A 21,940-nucleotide genomic window follows, 5' to 3' on the forward strand; every position below is an offset into this window, starting at 1 on the left:
TAGGTGATAAAACAGCAAAATATGAATTTAATGAAATCAGTCTTTTACAACTTTCTCCTCAAGCAAGTTAAAAGTACTACGAACTAGAGGGTGTTATCTTCTGGAAATTTTCTCGCCTATTATCCAATAAATGCATATTCTCCCCTCCTCTTCATAAATGTGGGAATCTTGGGTAAAGTCATGAATAGGTAGTATATTACTGGGAACGATAATTACAAAATATTGATTTTTGGCATAAATCTATCATTTTTACAGAATCTATCACTGAAAACATATGTTTTGGACGTGTTTCTGCCAGCCGATTGACACTAACATGAAATTACAGTTGTAGTCGCAAAATAACATGCATAATTCTATCGATTTAAATCATTGTGTTTATGAGTTATTGTGTTTACATGCATGCTTAAGTATAGACCGGCAAAAATTAATTGATAGGTTTAAAAGTTGACAAATATATATTTTAAATACTAAACCTATGCATCAAATTTTATCTGCCTAGCTACTTGCGTTTTCTATTTATAGAGTTTTCTAGTTATCTAGTTACAGCACTTGCACTTCAACCGACAGACTTCCTCGAAATGTATTTCGTTCAAAATTGGATAGAAATTTGCGAACTTTGTAGTTAGATTCTATACCAAATTTCAGTCTTCTTGCTTAAAATGTTTTTGAGTGATTGTGCTCACAAACGTATAGACATTGTAGTGAAAGCGTATAAGCCAGTTAACAGCTACGCTACACAAGCAATTGCTTTTGTATTGTGGTCATGTTACTAGGATGCGAACCATAAGGTCCCAGGTTCTATTCTCGCTCGTAACAAACCGCCACAACATAATGCCAAAATTGGTTTTTTCATATTAAAGGAAGTATGAAACATGGAGATTCATTAAATCTCTAGGCGGAATATTTTGATGATTACAATACTTCCTAAATCCTTCCTTTATTCACTTTGATGCATAGCATCCCATAACGAAATTTACGAATATAAGCAAGACTCTCACAAACGCAGTTGTTCTAATACAATATTCATTTGAGAAGTACAGATTATAAGCATAGGTAATTCCAAATAAAGCTCAACAGATGAAGGTTATTTTTCAATTGAAAAATTCTTAATGAAGGATGGCAATAAGCAACAATGCAGAAAATCATTGCTTCATATCTATTAATTAATCTCAATATCGTAAAGATTTCTTATGAAAATTATTATCTAATTTAAAAAAAATATTAAAAGTATTGCAGATTCTAAAATTTTTCTATAAATATATCCTTATCTCATTATTATGTACAAATTCTATGTTTGTATTATGGAACTGCAGGACTTCTGATTATGCTTATCATTATTTAGGAATCTATATACCATGCTATAATTTTTGTGCTTAACACTTTCATTTATTTAAAAATATTTCATAATAGGTAAGCACCCCACCAGTGGTTGCCAATTTCCAACCTGGGTTACGACAAAACATAAGTGGCGAACACTTGACGGTCAGACAACGTATACATTCGGCGCCAAAAACAATTCTTTCAAACTGACTCACTCCTATCAAGACGAAGAGGAAACTAAATTCATTTGTATAGAGCATGTTTCTAGCACAGCCAATTCAAGCACTTTGGTAGCATATAGTTCATCTGGCTGGTAAGTTTCATTTTCATATTTAAACGTATTTAACTTGCAGCTTAATAACGGAAGATAGATAATAATTACATGAATCACCTTAATTAAAAATTAAAAGTTTTAATATGGCAATAAAAAGCTTTAATAAAGTTAATATAATCATTTTGACTTTGTAACAGAACTTTGAAAATAGTCTTGTGCAGTTTCTATACATTAAAAAAAGCAATTATGAAAAATAAAAATATGATTTACGAATCTGAAATGTTGGTTAAACTGTAATGTACGAGCTCTCTTGGATGCTTATCGGATGCCGGATCAATGCCCTTAGGTTTTTTTGTGACTGTCATTGTCAACCATTTTTGAGACTTTGGTGACAAAATAGACGATACTAGAATCTTCAAGAATTTTGGCGATACAACGAATAGGAGGCGAATTATGACTGTTTGAAGAACCTTCTGTGCCCTCAAGCAATTAGTGGATTGAGAATTGATACCGTGCACACAATTTTGGAGACAAGAATTGAAGCAGCATCCGGTTGTATATGGAGTTGCCATCATATAGTAGTGAGTCAGCGACTGGGTACAGCTAAAGAGAGAAGACAGTGGAGAACAGCAGCCGTTTGGAGAGATCTCGGTGAATAGCTACGTAGATTTTCCCCCCTCCTGCTGAGTTCTGTCTTACCATTTTGTCAGACAGAACTCAGCAGGTTGTTGTTGTGGTGGTTGTTTACTACCGATTACTATTGGGGGGCTGCTGCATATTGTTTGTACACAACTTGGCTGTGTTTTGTGGTCTGTGTCTTCGTGTTAGTAAATGTTGTTAGTTTGTTATCGATGCCTGCTGATTGTGTTACCATACCTGCACTGCAGGCGAACTCGTTCGAGTTTAAAGGAATTTTTGATTTTCGCATTTATTACAATAAAATATTTATTCTATGTATATTAATATTTATTTACACACCAATTTGTATTTTTCATTCAAATTGTATTTATTCGAAATCAAATTCATTAATCATCAGTTTGATTATTGAACGTTTTATAAAATTTTTATTTTCAGTAAAAATGGATATATATGCATGAAATTTTTCCGGAGACATAATCACATAATAGAAATACAATACGGTAAGTATCTTTAATTCTTATTGTGGAAGGCTTTGATTGTTATAACAATTTATTTTCGGAGTTTGATAATAATTAATTCAATTTTTATATCGTAGAAATTTAAAATTTCTGAAATCCTGAAAAAGTACATTGAAATTTTTTAAAGTTTTTTCAACATGATAATGTTTATAGAGTAGCACAATATTTGCAAATTGCATTATTGTAATTGCTCCACGCAACTAATTTTTTGGATAGTAGTTTCAAACTAAAAAAGTTTTTTTTTTTATTTATTAAGAGATATTTAGCTAAAATAAATCAAACTTTTAAAGTTTTTCTTCAATATCATTCCTATTTAAAAATCTGATACCAATTAATATTCAATGATGATACTTTTATTCCAATATTCAATGATGCTACTTCTATTCCAATATTCAATGATGCTACTTTTATTCCAATATTCAATGATGCTACTTCTATTCCAATATTCAATGATGCTATTTCTATTCCCTTAATACTTTTCCTCTAATAATTTTTAAAATAATTTTTATGTATATTTTATAAAAATACTTTCATTCTTTTAGTTGCTGGATTTATATTAGTTTACGTAGTTTTGTTATAAGAAAATTATCTTGAAAAGAAAAAATGCAAAATTTTCATGCCCTATCCTCCATCTCAATACATTGATCGATTTTGCCATTTTTTACTTAATTTGAAAGCTCATAATGTTTAAATATATCATTAATGGTTGTATCTTCCATTCGGCTCCTTTGTATTCGAGATGTTTCACAGAATGAAAATTGGCACAACCTCCATCTTTAACTACTGAATTGATTTCGCTATTTTATTTATCAATTAAATTCATAATTCGTCAGCCAATCGAAATACTGTATGTTTGTTGTGCAAATTTAATTTAAAATAGTATTTTCATTCCATATGATAAGCTATAACTCATCAAAGCTGATCGACATTAATAAATAAATGCTATTAACATAGTCGAAGAGAAACTGGTCGCTGAAGGTGCATAATTTATATGATGATTATATAATAGTATTGTACAGTGGTAAATTTATGGATTAAAGTTTATATTTTAATTGAGGGAAATTAATTCTTCAATATAAATCAAAGGCGTTGTATAAAGCATTTTTAGTTCAATGCAAAACCAAAATAATTGTTTATTTTATAAAAAAAAAAAACATATTCATTATATATTTAGGAGAATTAGCTAGGAGCACACAAGAAGCCTGTTATTCGACGTTTTCAACTACATCTACTCAAGACTTTGTGACTCTAGTTGGTACGTATCTTTTATTTAAGTTTTATTTTTAGAATTCAGTTTAAGTACTACTAGCAAACGATTTTTAAAAGAACGCTAAGCTTTAATATTGTATTTCAGCTTCATAAAATATGAATGATAGCTCTACTGACGAAAAGAATTTTCTCAGTGTAATAATAATGGCTCGAAGGTAATCAAAGAATCTGGCAGCGATTGTTAAAAAAAATCATCCAGTTCGCTCAATATTTTAGAAGATTACAATTTATTCATTGTGTTCTTAGATTTTTCATGGTGTTTTGTTTTAAATAATAATGTTTATTTTCCAGTAAAGCTATGTTCAATAATAACTCAACTATACAGGTGTCTCAAAAACCTTGACCGCGGCTTTTATTCCTTAAATATTGATCATAGACATATACTGTAAATTACAAAGTTGCGTAAAAGAAGGTATAAATGTTATGAAATCGATTAAAATTTTCAGGAGATTAAACTTCAAAAAATATAAAATTTAAATTTTATACGGACCCCGGACAAATAAAAATCCCACTGAGTAAAATATGCCCCATCCTCTAATAAGGACATGTACAAAAGTTCAGAATTTTATCATGAAAACTCTCAATGATATGTTAAAACAAAGTTGGTGAAGGGTCAATCACAGATTAAAATGCAAATGTTTACAGCTTCAGTGCAGATGACGCGACGCAGGAATAAATCATAAGGAAATAAAATATACTTTATATCTTTATATTTAAATACAAATTTTAAAATCTATGCTTCCTGAAAAATACTTTAAAATTTCATATCATGAATTACAGAATATAACTTAAAAATAACACAGTCAGTGAATTTGTAAAAAATAACTTATGTAATCTTTCCTTTAAGTTATTATTTCTACAACTTTTTAATACTTTTGAACCAATAAATAGCACAATTATTATTTATTTATGCAATCATCACTTTCTTTGTTAATTTGTGTACGACCCCTAAAACACGAACATTTTCTCTTTGCGAACTCATATCCAGGCATCGAAAAGTGGTTTAAGTGAGCATTTATGTAGTTTCATATGTTTGAGACATTTGTGATAAATTGCTGAAATTTTGTACATGACCTTATAAGAGGATGGGGCACATTTTACTGACTGGAAATTTTTTTGTATGGGATCCGTATAAAAATTTTAATTTTATACGGACATATAAATATTATATTAATTTTAAAGTCCCCTGAAAATTTTAATCGATTTCAGAACATTTTACATCTTTTTTTACGCAACTTTGTAATTTACAGTATATGTCTATGATCAATATTTAAGAAATAAAAGCCGTGGTCAAGGTTTTTGAGACACCCTGTACATTTAACATTTCTCTAGAAATGTAATTTTGCTTTAAAAAAATTGCTTAAAAAGTAAATAAAAATAATATTAATTTGCGTTGAATTGCAGATAACAAAGAATATTTTTCATTTTAGTTATGTGCTCTTTATGATAGACCTTTGCCCTTATTAATAATGAGGAAATAAGCTGTTATAAATTAAACAAAGAAATTAAAATAAAGTTTAAAAGGATAATTAAACCCTTTTCCGAGAACATACAGAAATATTTGACAAAAATAATTAAGAATGTTTTTTATGAAATCTTGAAGAATTTTATCCGGATTTAACAAAAATCACATTTCATAAAATAATTTTGTTAGAGTACATAGTATTCAAATATTATGTTAAAAATGTATATACATTTTCATTAAAATTATAACATATTATATTTAAAAAAAGTACTTGAGTTATGTCTTTTCTTTAAAATAAAATTAAGCTGTGTGTAATTGCATATTTTCAAAAATTTTTATGTTTATAAAGAATGAAAATTGAATGAGCAGGTACTAAAATTAAGGAGAAAATTTATAAAACGATGCATATACTATGATTCTACAGGAATTAAAAAATAAAGCATTATTTTTTATGTGAAACATGAAATATAAATTATTTTCTTTGTCATGCAACATTTATTATTATTCAGAGCTTAAATTTCATCGCTGAAAGTTATAAACTAGTTTAAACACCGTGATGCATAATATCAAGATTTAAAAAGGATTAAATTTTAATCTCATGTAGCAGAATGCATAATCTCCATTGTTCAATATCCATTTTTATTCATTCTTGCTCTCCATGAAATTGAAAAGAATTTCACTTCATGTTCAACATTATAAATTAAAAAAATAAACTTCTAAGAAACTTTTGATAAAGGCTTAGTCAAGAAAATGTCATGAATGAAAAAGTTATGGGTTTTCATATTTTAAGTAATTATTAATTAATAATTCTATGAAGAAATTAACTATATATTGAGAATAGAAATAAAACTGTAAACACTGTGTTAAAAGCAAAGCTTCATTAGCATCTTGAGAGTTTAGATTATTTTTAATAGTTAGAAAAATTGATGAACATAATGTACTAATTAAATTTTTACCTTCAGCACAATTATTTTTTATTTATTTATTTATTTATTTTTTTTGCTGGCAAAATTTTACATCAAAGTCCCAAACAATAATAAAGTAGTTTCATTTATTATTTATAAGAGAAACGTTTTAATAAAATGTCAATGTATTAAAGTAATGGATTAGGATTTTTGAAAAGGCATACAGTGCATGGCATATAATCATTGGCAAGAAAGGAAGTTTTAAATAAAAAAAATAAATAATTTTTAGAAATTTGCTTTCATGATTGATGATAAACATCACATTTATTTAATTATTTATTAAAAATAATTCTAGATCTTGAAATTAATTTTGAAGCTTTTAATTTCAATTAGCTCTAAAATGCTACCGGTGGAATTATTTTTATATTTTAAATTTGTAGCAAAAAATATTATAAAGAAACTATAAATATATTATAAATAACTTTTTTTTCCTTTTCGAAATACAAATATTACAAAAATTAGCAAATTGAAAATCCTAATTGATCTCTTATTTGAAACTTCCCATTTATACGAATTCATTTATATTTCGTTTTTATTAACTTATAAATTAATTAGTTTCGTTTCATTCTAAATTTCATTTGTTTTCAATATACTCCTTATTTTCATCGCTTACGATTTGCATCTACAATATTCATGCATTCAAAGCGCAAAGATTAATGTTTTAAATTATGCATTATTTCAGTCCATGTCTCCTCAAGTAGCATTTAATTGTAGACTAACTAAAGTAAACATGCATTTATTAACTAAGTAAATTTTTCAAGTGATATTTAACTGATGAAATTTTAAATATATACGATCAAATTAGTGCAATTAAGTAGCACTAATGATATTTTATATCATTAGAAATTGCAAATAGTTTATAATCGTTTTGAATTTATTGATTTATATTTTATTAGCAAAAATGGAAAATAGGATATGGAATGAAGTCGTTAGTTCAACTAGAATTTAATTTGTATTCTCTGCTAACTATTTTTTGATCCTTTGCGTTTCTGAATTAGTTATTTTCCCTTACTATTTAGTCATTAATTTGGTAATTAGAAAGTTTGTCCATATATGATAAGGGTTTCTATTATGAAAGCAGCTGCTGTTCTCTTAAATTTCGATTACATTTCAATTTTAATCTTTTTTTCGAAATTTCAATATTTTCAGATCTCAAGAATTTACTAAGCAATTAATGCATTTTATCAAACTTTTCTCGAAAACTGTGTAAACAGTTTTCTCTCTATTTGACGTTTGATATTCGAAAGATCAATATTGCATTTTTACATTTTTTCGAATTTGATCGTGGCAGGATCTTTAACTAAAATATTTTCGAATGATATAATCGAGTTATTTCTAATTGATTAAAATCTGATTAATGCAATTGGAGAATATTGATATAAAATATAATTTAAAAATCCGAACTCTACTCATTATCTACTACTTTCGTTTCAAATTTAATAGTCCGATTCCACATTTTTTAGTCCATATTTATTAACTTAAAAAAAATCTAAATTTATTATTTACTAGCCGCCCTTGGCGACCAGCCGGTTCGCCAATCTTAATGTTCGTTAAAATTTTAATAATTAAATATTTTATGCAATTTCTACTTTAATAGCTTCTTCATCAAAATATTTTAAAACTTCAAATTTTGATTATCATATAATTCATTCATAATATTATAAAGGCCTTCAGTCATAACGTAATATGTATCTCTCTCATTTTCTGTTAGCACCCGTAGAATTTATGCTTTAAATTAAAGTGGAAAGAATTTATCTTCAATTAATATAATAATATTTTTTACTGAAACAAAGCATTTTTTATAATCTGATTACTGAAAATAGAGTCACTCAGCCTTTAAACTTTATGGGCACTAAAGAATATCTTTTTAAATTTATGTAATATCTCAAGAGTTGGTCAACAAAATTTTCTTAGATTCATTATGAGCAGATCGATTCATTAACAATGTTTAAATTTAAATGCATCAAACACTAAGAAAATAAAACGAATCGTTTAAAATAAACGGTTGAAAACAGGTTTTAAAAAACTACTTAAAAAACGATGCACTTAAAACTATAAGCATATACAAAAAATATATAACTAACATAAATACAATTTACTTACAAAAGCATGCAACTAACCCAAAAATAATTTAAATCATCCATTGATAACGTTGTCATAGCAACAATCAGAACAGAATGCGCATGCGTGAATTTTCTTCGCCGGTTACGTAACGCAAATACGTGATTTTTTTCTACGCCAGTTGGGGTAACGCTATGCGGATTAGAAATTTTTAATTTCCTTTATTCTGTTTTATTTTAATTCAAAAGTACTTCAGAATGAATCTGAAAGATTGATTCATTAACAATGTTTAATTTTAAATGCATCAAACATTAAGAAAATAAACAGAATCGATTGAAATAATCCGCCGAAAAATTTTAACCCTAGCCTCATTACTGTTGGGAGAAAAAAAAAACTGAAGCCTTTCTCGTTTGGCGCTGGGGATAATGGAAGATTTTTTTGGCGGAAAAGTTGGCGGTGGGAAAAATGGAAGATTTTTTTGCCGGGAAAGTTAGTTTTTAATTAATAATTAAAATTCTAATTAAAAATTCGAAAAAAGAAACCCCAGGTGCACATTCCCAACCTCCAAGGTATACATGTACCAAATTTGGTAGCTGTATGTCAAACGGTCTGGCCTGTAGAGCGCCAACACACACACACACACACACACATTGAGCTTTATTATAAGTATAGATTTCGGAAAATATTAAAACACATGAAATTGAATATATTGGTCTTACGTATTAAAAATGACAAATATATTGAATGAACATGGCTTCTTTATTACCAAATCCAAATTACAAAACGTTATTGAAAAGAATCCATCCTGTATTTCGAAACAATTTTTTGCCTAACTTATGCCAAACGATAAAGATTATTTTTATTAACTTTAATTTATTCATTTTTTCCCTAGTCATTGCTTAAAAAAATGACAAAATAAAATCTTTTACTACTTGTAAATAAACTTGTTCCAGAAGGAAAAACTATAAATATAGGGATTTAATTTGCCTTTACAGCTGAGTTAGAGATTTTAGAAAAAAAAAAATGGAAATGTACTACTTTGCATAAATAAATTATTTAAATATGCTCGAAAAGTCAACAGTATCTTAAGTCAGGTTATTGAGTATTGACGAAGTCAGTCATTGAAAACTTTATTACAGTTATGCTGATTAAAGCGATATTATTTAGGGTTATTAAGTTTTAATCGTCTCGCATATCTCATTGCAAATATATAGGATGATCATGAAATTTTTTCCTGATAATAAAAAAAATATTACAAAAGAACCATTGAATAAAATACTGTAAAATTTTTACAATGAGATAATTACTCTTTTTCTCAGTTTTACAGAAAGCGGTATTAATGCAAAAATATTGATTTTACAATTGATTGTTATCAAAATAGTGCCAGTTAAGGAAAATTTTCTATGGGCTTTTAAGATCTCTTAATTCAAATATGTCACTACGCTTTAGTATCAAATTTGGGATTAAATAAACAATTTGAAAAGTCAGTTGAAGATAATAATATACTCGAAGTTATGATATCAAATGTTGTCCTTAAATGATAGCAGAAATGTTGGGTAATACTTGGCGAGAAGAGAAATGCCACCTTGACATTCATCGAACGAGCAAGGGCCCTTACATTGAAATCTACCATTATAAGTGGATTTCTTAAAAACTTTGTAAACGTATTTTCGATATATCGAAACAACCATATGCCGAATTATATTTTTATATGATTAGGGAAATACTTCCTGTACACCTGGTTATTATCTTTCAATATTGCGTATGTTTCATTTATTTCCATTAATTGGCATTGACGAGTATTAACTGTTCACGATTTACAGCTCGAACTGTTCATGTTCGAACTCTTCAGAGATAATTTTGGTTTTATATAAACAGTCTCAAAAGCCAACTGATGATAATGATATAATCGAAGTTAGAATCGCAAATGTTGTCATTAATGACAGTCGAAATGTTGGGTAATACTTGGCGAGAAGCGAAATGCCACCTTGACATTCATCGAACGAGCCAGGGCACTTACATTGAAATCTACCATTATAAGTGGATTTCTTAAAAACTTTGTAAACGTATTTTCGATATATCGAAACAACCATATGCCGAATTATATTTTTATATGATTAGGGAAATACTTCCTGTACACCTGGTTATTATCTTTCAATATTGCGTATGTTTTATTTATTTCCATTAATTGGCATTGACGAGTATTAACTGTTCACCATTTACAGCTCGAACTGTTCCTGTATCAGGATGCCCTCAGCTGGTTGAGACAAATGAAATACGCGTTCAGGTTGTGAAAGGTGCCACTTCATCCTTCAAACCAGAATTGTGTGGTGACCACATGGTGAAAATTGCAGGTTGCAGATCATATGACAGTCTGGAATTCCTTATTAGCTGCGCTTCATACACAGATGTTAAAAGTAAGTTTACTCCAGTAGCAAAGGAACTTCAATTGTTTTAATATATAAAGAATATAAAGGTGGGGGAAATGGATACAAATAATCTTAATCTCATAGGAAGAGCATGAAAATAAAAAAAATAATACGTTATATACCGTTATATACGTATATATATCAATGAATAAGAAGTCAGCCATCTGACTCTCCGACCCGCCACGAAGGCACACGGATTTAAACCATAGAAACTGAATGACCAGACCGCCGCAACAGCAACGTTGGCTGGAACTGTGTTGAGTCCTAAGGGCCATCACCGGCCACGGTACAACCCTCCCCGAAGGAAGTACGTTCCGTCATCGATGGGAGGAGTCAGATCCTCCACTTATTAATGTACTCTCCAGAGTGGCGAGATCCAACCACCATGCCGGATGCATCTCATCCTCATTTCGAGGTGCCCCCCCGGGGGTCAAATGAATAAGAAATATGTCTGTCATTTTTGTAAGTACAATTGATGGCACGCAGAATAATATTCATAAAATTTAAAAAAATGAAAAAAAAGACGAAAATGAAGCTTAGCAAATCATGTTGAATGCAACTAAACAGTTTATTGACATTTTTTTTGTAAATTAGAAGTAGCTATAGTACATATGTGTTGCTTCATAAGCCAGTTAACAGCCTCTGGACCAGGGTGATCACTTTTGTCTGGTGTTAAGTTACGCGGCTATGGACCCCGACGTTGCGGGTTTTGCCCTTGGAAATGCAATCTCCACACATAAATTCCATATATTTGATGTTTTGAGAATCTAGTGTAAATATAAATCTTTAACAAACACTTTAGTATCATTTTATACTTAGCACGTTCATATAAATTCGAAATTAATTGACTTTAACATTGACAAAAGATTAAAAGCGGCTTATTTCTATTTCACATAGTTCTAATGGAGGAAAAATGTTAGATAATCTTTAATAATTCGAAAAATAATCAAGAAAATTTGAAATTTAAATTTTATGGATATTGTTTCAATTTCAATTCGAACATGACGTGATTATATGTTTGGTTGACTTAAATAGGTCAGATTTCGATATCATGTTCTATATTTTCAAAGAAATTTACAAATATTTTATGCTTTATATTATTGCATGCTCTTTATTTCCGCAAAATGCAAAAATCGAGGAAAGAAAAACAAATGATAAAAAGGATTTAATTTAGATACACAAATTAACTTTATACATGATCGCTATATTTATAAATATATATTATTCGATTCATTTAAATACTTCTTACTTGGTAGAAGGAAACATTAAAAGAAATATTTAAGTCAAAATTTACTCCAAATTTAGAAGAATCTTAAATTTATTTAATTTTAACTTTTAATTCATCTTATTATTCAAAAATAATAAAAAAAAAAAAATCTGAAATTTTTTAAAGATTTCCTAAGGTCCTTAAAGCTGGGATTTCATAATATTACTGTATATATGCTGAAAATAATAAAGCTAAAAAATATTTTTAGAAACAGACTATTTAGCAGCAATTTTAGGTCTTAAAAAGTGGTTATAATAATTAAACAGATGGAATTTCATTTCTTACTTTTCTGTTTCTTCAAACGAAACAAAATAGAATAGTATCTGAAATATAGAAAAAGCCTGACTCAAGAAAATAATAAAAGAATTTTCGAAAAAATAAAAAAATGATATGTATCATAAAAGGGCTAACGTTTCACAGTCGGATCTTCCATTTCCTACTGTACCATAATTGCGTTGTTCAAGAAGTGAATGAAACCAGTATTTGAATGTGACCTTTAAAACAACTATGTTGTCGACTAGAGTCTTCGAAACATGGTACTCATTAAATTGTTTATATGTTAATCAAAGTCTTAAAGGATTAAACTAACTGTTTGCCTGATTATAGTTAGCGGGGAAATTAATTTTGCCTCTTGAGTTTAACTTAGGGAGATGAGGGAAATAATGTGTCCCTCTTTACCATCTTAAACTAAAACCCCCGTATGTATGGTGATCCTATAATAAACATTTATTTTATAATTATATGGGATTTGTAAATATAGGTTTCGCTTGCCATGGATCCTGGGAAGAAGATGGTCGAAATTACTTGGTTACAGGATTAAGGAATACTGGATACAAGTATTGCTTTGTAAGTATAATATTTCAGATTTGTTACAATGTTTCATTTGCAACTTAGCGAGGTACTTGGATGTGCGTTAATTGCAGTGGAAGACTATTGGATGTATTTTTCGTAGCTGATCATGAATTTATTATTTCTAATACGTTGTATAATGTATTAGAATATTGTTGAAAAGTTTGGTTGTCCTTGATAAACCGCCAGTTAACGTTTAATGCTTGGGTCCAGATATTAAATAGACAAAGTAGGCACTTGAAAAGTACCAGAATAATTTTAAGTATAATTTAATTTTGCACTTTATGAAAGTCATAAGTTTAATTTCACTAAGTTCATGTGCATGAACTTATTGAAATTAAAATCAAATATTATATTTTTTATGTTTTCAAATTCGCCTATGGTATATTCTAGAAATTTGTCTTACTTGACCAACTATCAAAACCCAATAGCACTGGTAAACATTATATTAAATAAATAGTTAATAAAGTTAAAATTTTTTGTAATAATTTTCATTGTTTTGCTTGAAATTATTTCTAAGTTTAATGGGAATCACGGAAAACAACTCTCTTCAAGACACCTTGCATTCAGAAATTTTATTTGTTATTGTCCAAGTATTTGTTAATAAATTTTTGTTATAGAGAGATTCATCAAATCATCAAAAATAAAAACAAAAGGTTTTGACTTGATTAGACAGAAAAAAAACACTTTAAATCTTTCTTTGCCGTTGGGTCACTGCAGGACATAAACCGATACCAATAATATAGTTTAGTCAGATTAAGATCTTGTTTTGAAGCTACGTTAACACTAGAACGTCCGTCGGTGTCAATTGGATCCCGGAGTCTTTTTAGTTTGTTCTCCTTTCCGCATTTTTGCAGGGAATTCGAAAAATTTTCATGACTTTTAATCATTTTCCATGGTGACAACACAGAAAAAGTTTTGAAGTTCTAGGTTATTTATGAGAGATTTTACTACTAAATATACTTAGAACGTCCGCAGTTTATTTTTTTATGATATAAAGTGTCATAATAAATGATAATTAAATGAAATAACATTAAAAAGTTTTAAAAATAAATCCTGCTGAATAATGGTCCTGCAGTTATTTAATTATTACAATTATTTTATATATTTTATATCACGTTGTCGAAACGACACAAAGAACGTTTAAGAGTAATCAAAATCCCAGACCTTCTAGGGTTAAATCAATTTAGAGCAAAACCACATTTAAATTGACGGAGTTCTTTTAATGAGACGATACATATTGCGATACTTTCTTCCCCAAATATTTACCAGAGGCTTTAATTCCATTGCGTTTATTTTGTCTTTATCGAGGCCAGAGAATTCCAAATTCGAAACTCGTTTCCGAAAAAGAAATGTCAAAAGACATTAATTCAAACCCAATCAAAAGTCAAATCAAATTTTTTTTTCATTATATTACTAATAAATTATATTATAAATAAAATATTGGAAATATTGAGCAATGAGATAGAAAATATTTTACAATAAACATACTAAATAGATAGTAATTTGCATCCAAGAATCAAGTATAGATTTGTTAGAATTTTGATATGAACCACATGATTTTTCTCATCCGTTTTAGTAAAAGAAATGTACTCATGAAAGTATAATGAGTAAGTATTAAAGCGAAGAAAGCATACATGAGCATTTTCTTTTAGGTTTACTGGAGCAAAGATAAGACTGCTCACTTATCTGGAGTGCACGACACCTGCCGAAGAAAACTGGAAAAAACACCCTTTACTGAAAATGTGACTTTCAACATATCATCTACAGGTATATCAAATAAGTTTTTTTCTGCAAAACCTGTCAGAAGTCCATGATAAATTTCATAAACAAAAGTATTTAAAAGAAATACAGTATGACAAAACGATATGTTGCCATAATTTTATCAGATTTAAAAGATAATTGTCTTCTAAATAAGGTTAAGTATTATAAAAAATGTTGTTTAACAGTATACGATAATTATTAATCCTCTTAAATTAAGGAATGCAAACCCAACGAGGTCTGAATTATCATGTATTTTTTTCCAAGAATAACAACGAAGAAACCCTTGAGAAAAATCGGAACAATTTAATTGTTGAAGATTTGACTTGATATGATTTAAAATTTCATATAGTTTTAAAACCTGTCATTTTTTAAAACTTTCTTAAAATGTAGCTCATTATCTCATTTAGATTATACAAAAAAGATTCGTGGGCGGGGAAATTCCACATGAAGTATTTATCTAAGAAAGCATTTCAGTGAATTTTTTTTCTTTAAATTTTTCGTTAAAGTATTCTAAATAAAGTTTTTAATTACTAATTAACGATCCTTTTTAGAAATTTATTTTCTTGTTTACTGGTTCTTGCAGATTTTTTTCTGATAATGACGGAGAGTAATTAAAATAATTTCTACTCAACCAATATTCACAGATGAAAAATGTTGGAAGGGATCCAAATTTAAATTAATCTCAGCATGACATAAAATCTTTTTTTTACCTCAATAATCGGCTAATTATATAATTTTACCACACATCAATCACTAAATAACAATTGTTGTGTAGAATCTACTCATTTCAGTAACGATACAAAAATAAAATTGCTCACAAAAATATTGTACTCAGGAAAATTATACATCGGTTACTAATAATTCGTTGAAATGATTTTTTTTACTTCAAATATTTCATTGAAAATTTCAAATAATGTTTTAATCATATTTAAATTTCAATTATTTATAATCATTCTTTTAAAATTCTCTATCTTATAATGCCTATATAATTTTTCTGGCAGTGATGGTGTCATTTAAATGTTTTCAATCAAAAAATTAATTATTTATGAAATAAGTTGAAGAAACTATAATTTAAACTAATTCGGATATCAGCCCATCGTGGAAAATCTACTGTCATAATAATTGGCTAATGTATCGAACTTGACCACAGATCAATCACTAAATAGCAATACTTATCTCAAACCTGCCCATTTCTATGACGATGCAACGCCTCTTTTAACAGTTAGGCTGACTTGATAAATGCCCTGTTAATGCTTCATAAATAATAGTAACTTATTCCCTAATTATGGCTCTGATGTGTTATGATGCCACTTAATCTTTCTATTATTCACAGGGGTGTGCGACAGCTTTCTAAGCCGCCAATCAGCATCTCTGCCCTCATTACCGACTTTGATCATAAGTCTTCTGCTCCTCGCCCTTATCTCCTGTCTGCCGATTAGGTGACAATTACCATGAAGAGTTGGTCATCAATGATTTATCAGTGCCTGATAATAAATGGAGGAATCGGACCAATACATGTTGAGAAAGTAAATAAATGGTGGATTCTGAGGACCAGTACATGTTGCTGAGTGCTGCTGATGGTCAATACCTAACTCTCTGGTAGAGCAGTGGAGGCCGGTTAGGAAGTGAAGCCGTCCCTTGTGAAATGCAACCGATCATTATTTACACGTTGTTATAGTCCTAGAGCATGAACTAATGTGTAGTTTTGATGTTTCCCCTTATCGGTTTCGGAAAATAAAGAACTGGTTCATGTGAATCAGTTCCAGAACTGGTTCAGATGATTCGGTTCAGTGAAACAAAGATAACAAGCTTTTGGTTCTTTTTTTTCCCACTTTTGCATTGATGAATGGAAGAAGGATTTGGCACATGATTAATATGTGATAGCTGCAACAGGGAATATTAATGTTTTATTTGTTTTTGTGACGTCTTTCTTGAAAAGATATATATGAAGATTCCAAGAAGAAAGTATGCAAAGAAATGCTGGATTTCATATTAAGATATTTTACTTATTTTAAGTAAATTTATTGTTACTTTTTTCCTGTAAATTTGTATTATTGTTTTGTTTCTGTTATTTTACCTGATGGAAGTTAGAGAGTGATAGAAAATATCCGTCGATCTTGATGTCATAAATGTTATAAAATGACTGCAATAATATATATATATATATAATAATAAAGAAGATGTTATTAAAAATTTACATTAATAAAAAATGAATACATATGCTATATGTGAAAGAAAGATTTTCACACATTTTAATTTTTCAAATTATTAATGACAAAATGCTAGTTATAAAAAAAAGTTGCAAATAAAGCATTGATAAACAACTCTATGAAAGGTAAGTAATTGATAATTCTTGTTATACATTTATTTCTTTTCCCATAAAAATGGATAGCAATGTAGCTAAAAAATATGAAATGAAATATTGGCACAAAAAATAGTGGTAGATATCAAAAACTATAAAGTGAACATTACGCAATAAATATGAATGAAATATATTAACAACAGATTCTTTCCAATTTAAGTTAACTGCAACGAAAATTATTAGTTATCTTTCTAAAATTCCAAATTTGGATTTAAGAATTCGAATATTGTTAAGCTCTTTATAAAATAATATTTGCAGCTAATGAGCAATCTAAACTAAACACCAAGTCAATGAACATCATATTATTTAAAAGTCTTCTGTTATAAAAATTATTAATTTTTATTCTACTGCTGCCGAATAAAAAAAATGAAAGCTGCCAGTTTTATATTTAATCCTTAATTAGATTCCGATTAAACTCAAGAAAGTGAGATTTCTCTTAAAATTAATTGTAAATCCTTTTGATGAATAAAAAAACTGAGATATTATATTTCCATAACTCTGCAATCGAACGATTTTTCGGGTCATTAATTAAATAAGATTAATCAATTAATTAAGATTATTTAATCTATTGTTTTATTACTGTAACTATTGTTATACATTATCAACTATATAAAGAAGCAATAAAATTGTAAACTAATAAAGCAATAAATGTACTCATATTTCAATTTCTACAAATTCTTTTAACTATCTTTTATGTCAAACCGTATGTATAAAAGTAAAACTATTTATTTCATTAGCAAGAAAATTTATCGCTATTAAAATCAGATGAATGTACATTCTGGATATGGAGAGAAATTAGAATGTATTAAATGCTGGGCCCTTCCGATTAGAATGACCAAGCAAAATGTAACAATCAATTTCCTTGAAATTTCTGCACTGACTGTGATGATTGTTAGATAACGAGTTCTTGACGAAGACAAATAATGTATTGGTATGATTCGTTCGTTGAATATTAAGAATACAATTGTGAAGACGAAAGCAACGTTGATTGATATATGGTTCCATTATTCTCTGAAATATGGATCAACACTAAGCATTTTTAAGTAACACTTTTCTTGACTTAGATATTGATTATTTATGTGGAAGCAAAATCCTGTGGTGAACTATCTGTATATATGTCACAGCGATGCAAATATATTTTGTGGATTTTCCGAATACACAATGGCGATGAAGAATCTTTTAATAAATGTAACCTTTACAATAAAGACTGAATAAAAATAAAGTGTTGAAAGCGTGTTGATTCTGTTTATTTTTTTTCTTTAATTCCACTTACGAAATGAGTTACATCTATGTGTTAAATCTAATATCTACGATAAATAAAAGAGAATATATATGTGTTAGCTTACATAAGCTTATAAGATACATTAGCATTATACATTAGTTTTCATAGCTTACATAAGATACTTTACTATACATTCACTATGCTTTTCGATTTTTTATGTGAGATATAGGAGCTCTGAAGGATTGACAGTTGAAACTAAAATTGCCAGATTTGGTACCAATTTTTAAAAAAATATTAAAAATTAAACAAGATTTTTTTATGCAGTATTTCCCAAAAATATCATTAAAGGAATATCGGATTTTATGATATAATTTTTTTCCTGGATTTCGGAAATGTAATATATAATTTTTTTGTCTAATTTTAGACAATAGTTTTGAAATGACAATAGTAAATGTAACAATGTTCAATTATTTTCGAAGTTTCTTCAAATATTTAAGAGTATGATTTTCTTATACTTCTGAAAACCAAGAATAAAAAGTTTTGGTAATTTTTATATGATTAATCAGAAAGTGATGTTACATTACCACAAAAAACAACGTGCGATTTGAAAATTAAACAGGACACTTCAGTTTTTATTAGCATTATGATGCCATGGGACTCGATTTCATTGAGTATGTTCATGTGCAGAGAAATAGAACTTATGTAAGGCTATTAAAATAACTATTTGTCACAATTTGACGCTTAAATATTTATTAGTGTGGGAACCTTGAACATCTTATTCGGCATAAAGGATTTAATGGAAATTCAGTATAACTAACATTCCGACAAACCAGCTGATCTGAAATATTATCAGTTTGTAATTATTAAGACGTTTTTTCTAACACTTGTGTATGTATATTAAACTGCCTACCAGTAAAATTTTATCGATACAAAAAGAAAAAGTCTCAAATATTTAAAAATGCCTTAAAAGTTCATAATATTTTTTGTTTCAGTATCAAATTATGTAGTTTCAAAGTTCAAAAATCCTTTATATAAAAATTAATAAATCATTTTGTATAAATATTAAGTCGTTATCGATTACTTATCTGGATATGAAAATAAAGAATTTTAATTCAACATGCATTTCAGTTTATTTATATATATATATATATATTTTTAATTATAAATATAATGCAAGAGGGAAAAAATATCAATAAAAAAACTTAATATCACACATGAGAAGGAAAATGAAACAAAAATGCATTTTAGGGTGTTATTGTCATCTGACTAACGTCAGTTAACGACATATCTTATGCTGCGTCTTGATCTCATTTTTTTTCTATTAACGAAATGCGTAATATTTACACGATTTAATTGAAACTACACATTTGATCTATAAGATCATGAACTTAATACTGCATTTACAGTACATTTTTCAACATTTCCTTATCGTTTGTAACACTTTGTTAGCCCCCTTGATTCCTAACAGAGTTTTATAGCTGTTAAAATTGTGTCTTAACATTTATATTACCTGCTGGTAGATGGACAATTATTTTTTTGGCTCCCAGAAAAATATAAAAAAAATATTTAAGGAATGGAAGGTAAATAGGATGTTGATTCAATGTAATTCAATAAATACTAATCTTGGAAATACTTTCTTTATAGCTGGTGATTCAAAAGTTAATCAAAGTTTCTACCAGTTTAGTTTAGTTATATTAACGTCCCGTTTGAAGCAACACTAGGGCTATATTTTTGGGACGGACCTCGTAATTTTGAACCGCGGTCAGATGACGAGGACGACACCTGAGCTGGCACCCTCCTCTCCACACTGCACCACACCAGCGGGAGGACGTTTGGTCATGACGAATTTAACGTGCAACAGACCCCCTTACACGACGGTTCTTCGGTGGAATCGGGTCTCTAACCTGAAACCCTCCGGTTCCGAAGCCGAGACCTTACCACCAGGCCACCGCGACCATAAGTTTCTACCAGACTAACTGAAATAATAAATACTTGATTTTCTTTTTCTTAAGAAACAAACTATATTTTGTTGCCAGTTTGTTCACAAAGAATATTAATTGTGTTCACTTTTAAAATGTTTCTATATGTTCATGATTCCCCCCCCCCAAGAAAATATTTGTTTTTAAAAGTCAAATTGTGACAGACAGCAAAACCACTTTATTTTAATATCCTTCCGCTAGGTATAAATAAGATTCATCCAAATATAGTGAAATACCATGTGATAATAGTGCTATTGAGATCGTAAATGATTGGGCATTCACTCTTCTAAATTTTGTGGCATTGCAATTCCACTTTAGTATTCCTCACATAAATAACAAATATTAACCAATATCCTTTTCCCTTAGTTTTCAATTATTGAAGAAAACTACACGATTAAAGAGTTGATCGTAAAATATAAGCAGTTTGAATTACAGCTCAAAAATAAAATGTATTTTTAAAAATTATGCAAAAAAAGAAAAAAAAAAACACTTGAATTTTTTAAAAATTCAAAAAAAAAAAAAAAAATTGCGGCAATTAAACTTACATAGTTCAAAATATAAATTTTGAAATTTTAAAGAATAAAAAGTAATTACTTTTATTAAGTAACATTTTTTGGAATTCTCTTGGAAAAACTACAAAATCTTGTTTAATTTTGGATCAATATAATATCTAATTAAAATTGCAGGAGATCACTCCGAACTGCACGTTCTCACCCCCTGTGGCTAATTTGTTAGCGTAACTTTAGGTCAAAAGACATGTACTGTAAATCACCAATGCAAACATTTAACACACAAGTCTTTATTATGAGGAGAGATTCAATTATGCTTTGTAACGCGAAAGAATATTATGTTTCATTTTGTAAATTTTAAATGAATATTTAAATATTTTTAATTCGAGAACACAAAGTTAGAATATTTATGACTAAGAATATTACTTTAAGAACATTCAAAATGGAATAGTTACACAATTAGCTACACAAATATCATTAGCGACAATATAACTTGTGTGAAACATTCTAAATTTAACAAATTGTATCTTCGCAAGTACACTCTTCTACACAATGTACCAATATTTACTCTCTATTTTTCTGTAACAAGTAAATTTTAAGAAACGAACCAATTTAAATCGTTTCTCGAAGCACCTTACATTAAACTGTTATTATTGTTCTAGAATTAACCGCAAGCATTTCTTTTCTCAGTGACTAGACATTAGAGCCATACACACATCAAGTCAATGTTGCCTCCGGGGACTTTCTATTAAATGGGGTTTTACTCCTCAAAGACAAACAATCTCCAAAATTAGATTTTTTAAAGTAATTTTAATATTTATTGCTTGATAATTCCACCACTTCCGGGGGCCAAATTTTGATGGAGGAAAAAGCCCATCTAACTTTTCTGTGTCAAAAGCAATTTACGGCGTAATTGTAATAAAAATGCAAAGCGCGTCCCATTACGATAATCCATCCACCCCTCATGCATTTTCGAAACAAATTCCCCCCTCTTCCATCTATTCCCCTTTCCATCAATTCTCTGGCATAATTGTAAGACAAACAGCCT

General features: G+C 28.7%; 1 protein-coding gene across 1 annotated transcript in view; it reads left to right on the forward strand.

Moving 5' to 3' along the window:
• The window catches only part of LOC129969681 (uncharacterized), a 190,133-nt gene extending 171,720 nt beyond the window's left edge, over window positions 1–18,413 (forward strand). Inside the window, exons 8-14 of the mRNA XM_056084347.1 lie at window positions 1,411–1,633; window positions 2,669–2,733; window positions 3,926–4,006; window positions 10,737–10,928; window positions 12,968–13,053; window positions 14,712–14,826; window positions 16,154–18,413. Of these exons, the coding sequence (XP_055940322.1) occupies window positions 1,411–1,633; window positions 2,669–2,733; window positions 3,926–4,006; window positions 10,737–10,928; window positions 12,968–13,053; window positions 14,712–14,826; window positions 16,154–16,263 (872 nt within the window). The 3' untranslated portion in view covers window positions 16,264–18,413. The remainder of the gene's footprint in view (window positions 1–1,410; window positions 1,634–2,668; window positions 2,734–3,925; window positions 4,007–10,736; window positions 10,929–12,967; window positions 13,054–14,711; window positions 14,827–16,153) is intronic.
• Window positions 18,414–21,940: the final 3,527 nt, after the last annotated feature.

This window comes from Argiope bruennichi, chromosome 5 (genome assembly GCF_947563725.1).
Source record: "Argiope bruennichi chromosome 5, qqArgBrue1.1, whole genome shotgun sequence".
NCBI lineage: Eukaryota > Metazoa > Arthropoda > Arachnida > Araneae > Araneidae > Argiope > Argiope bruennichi.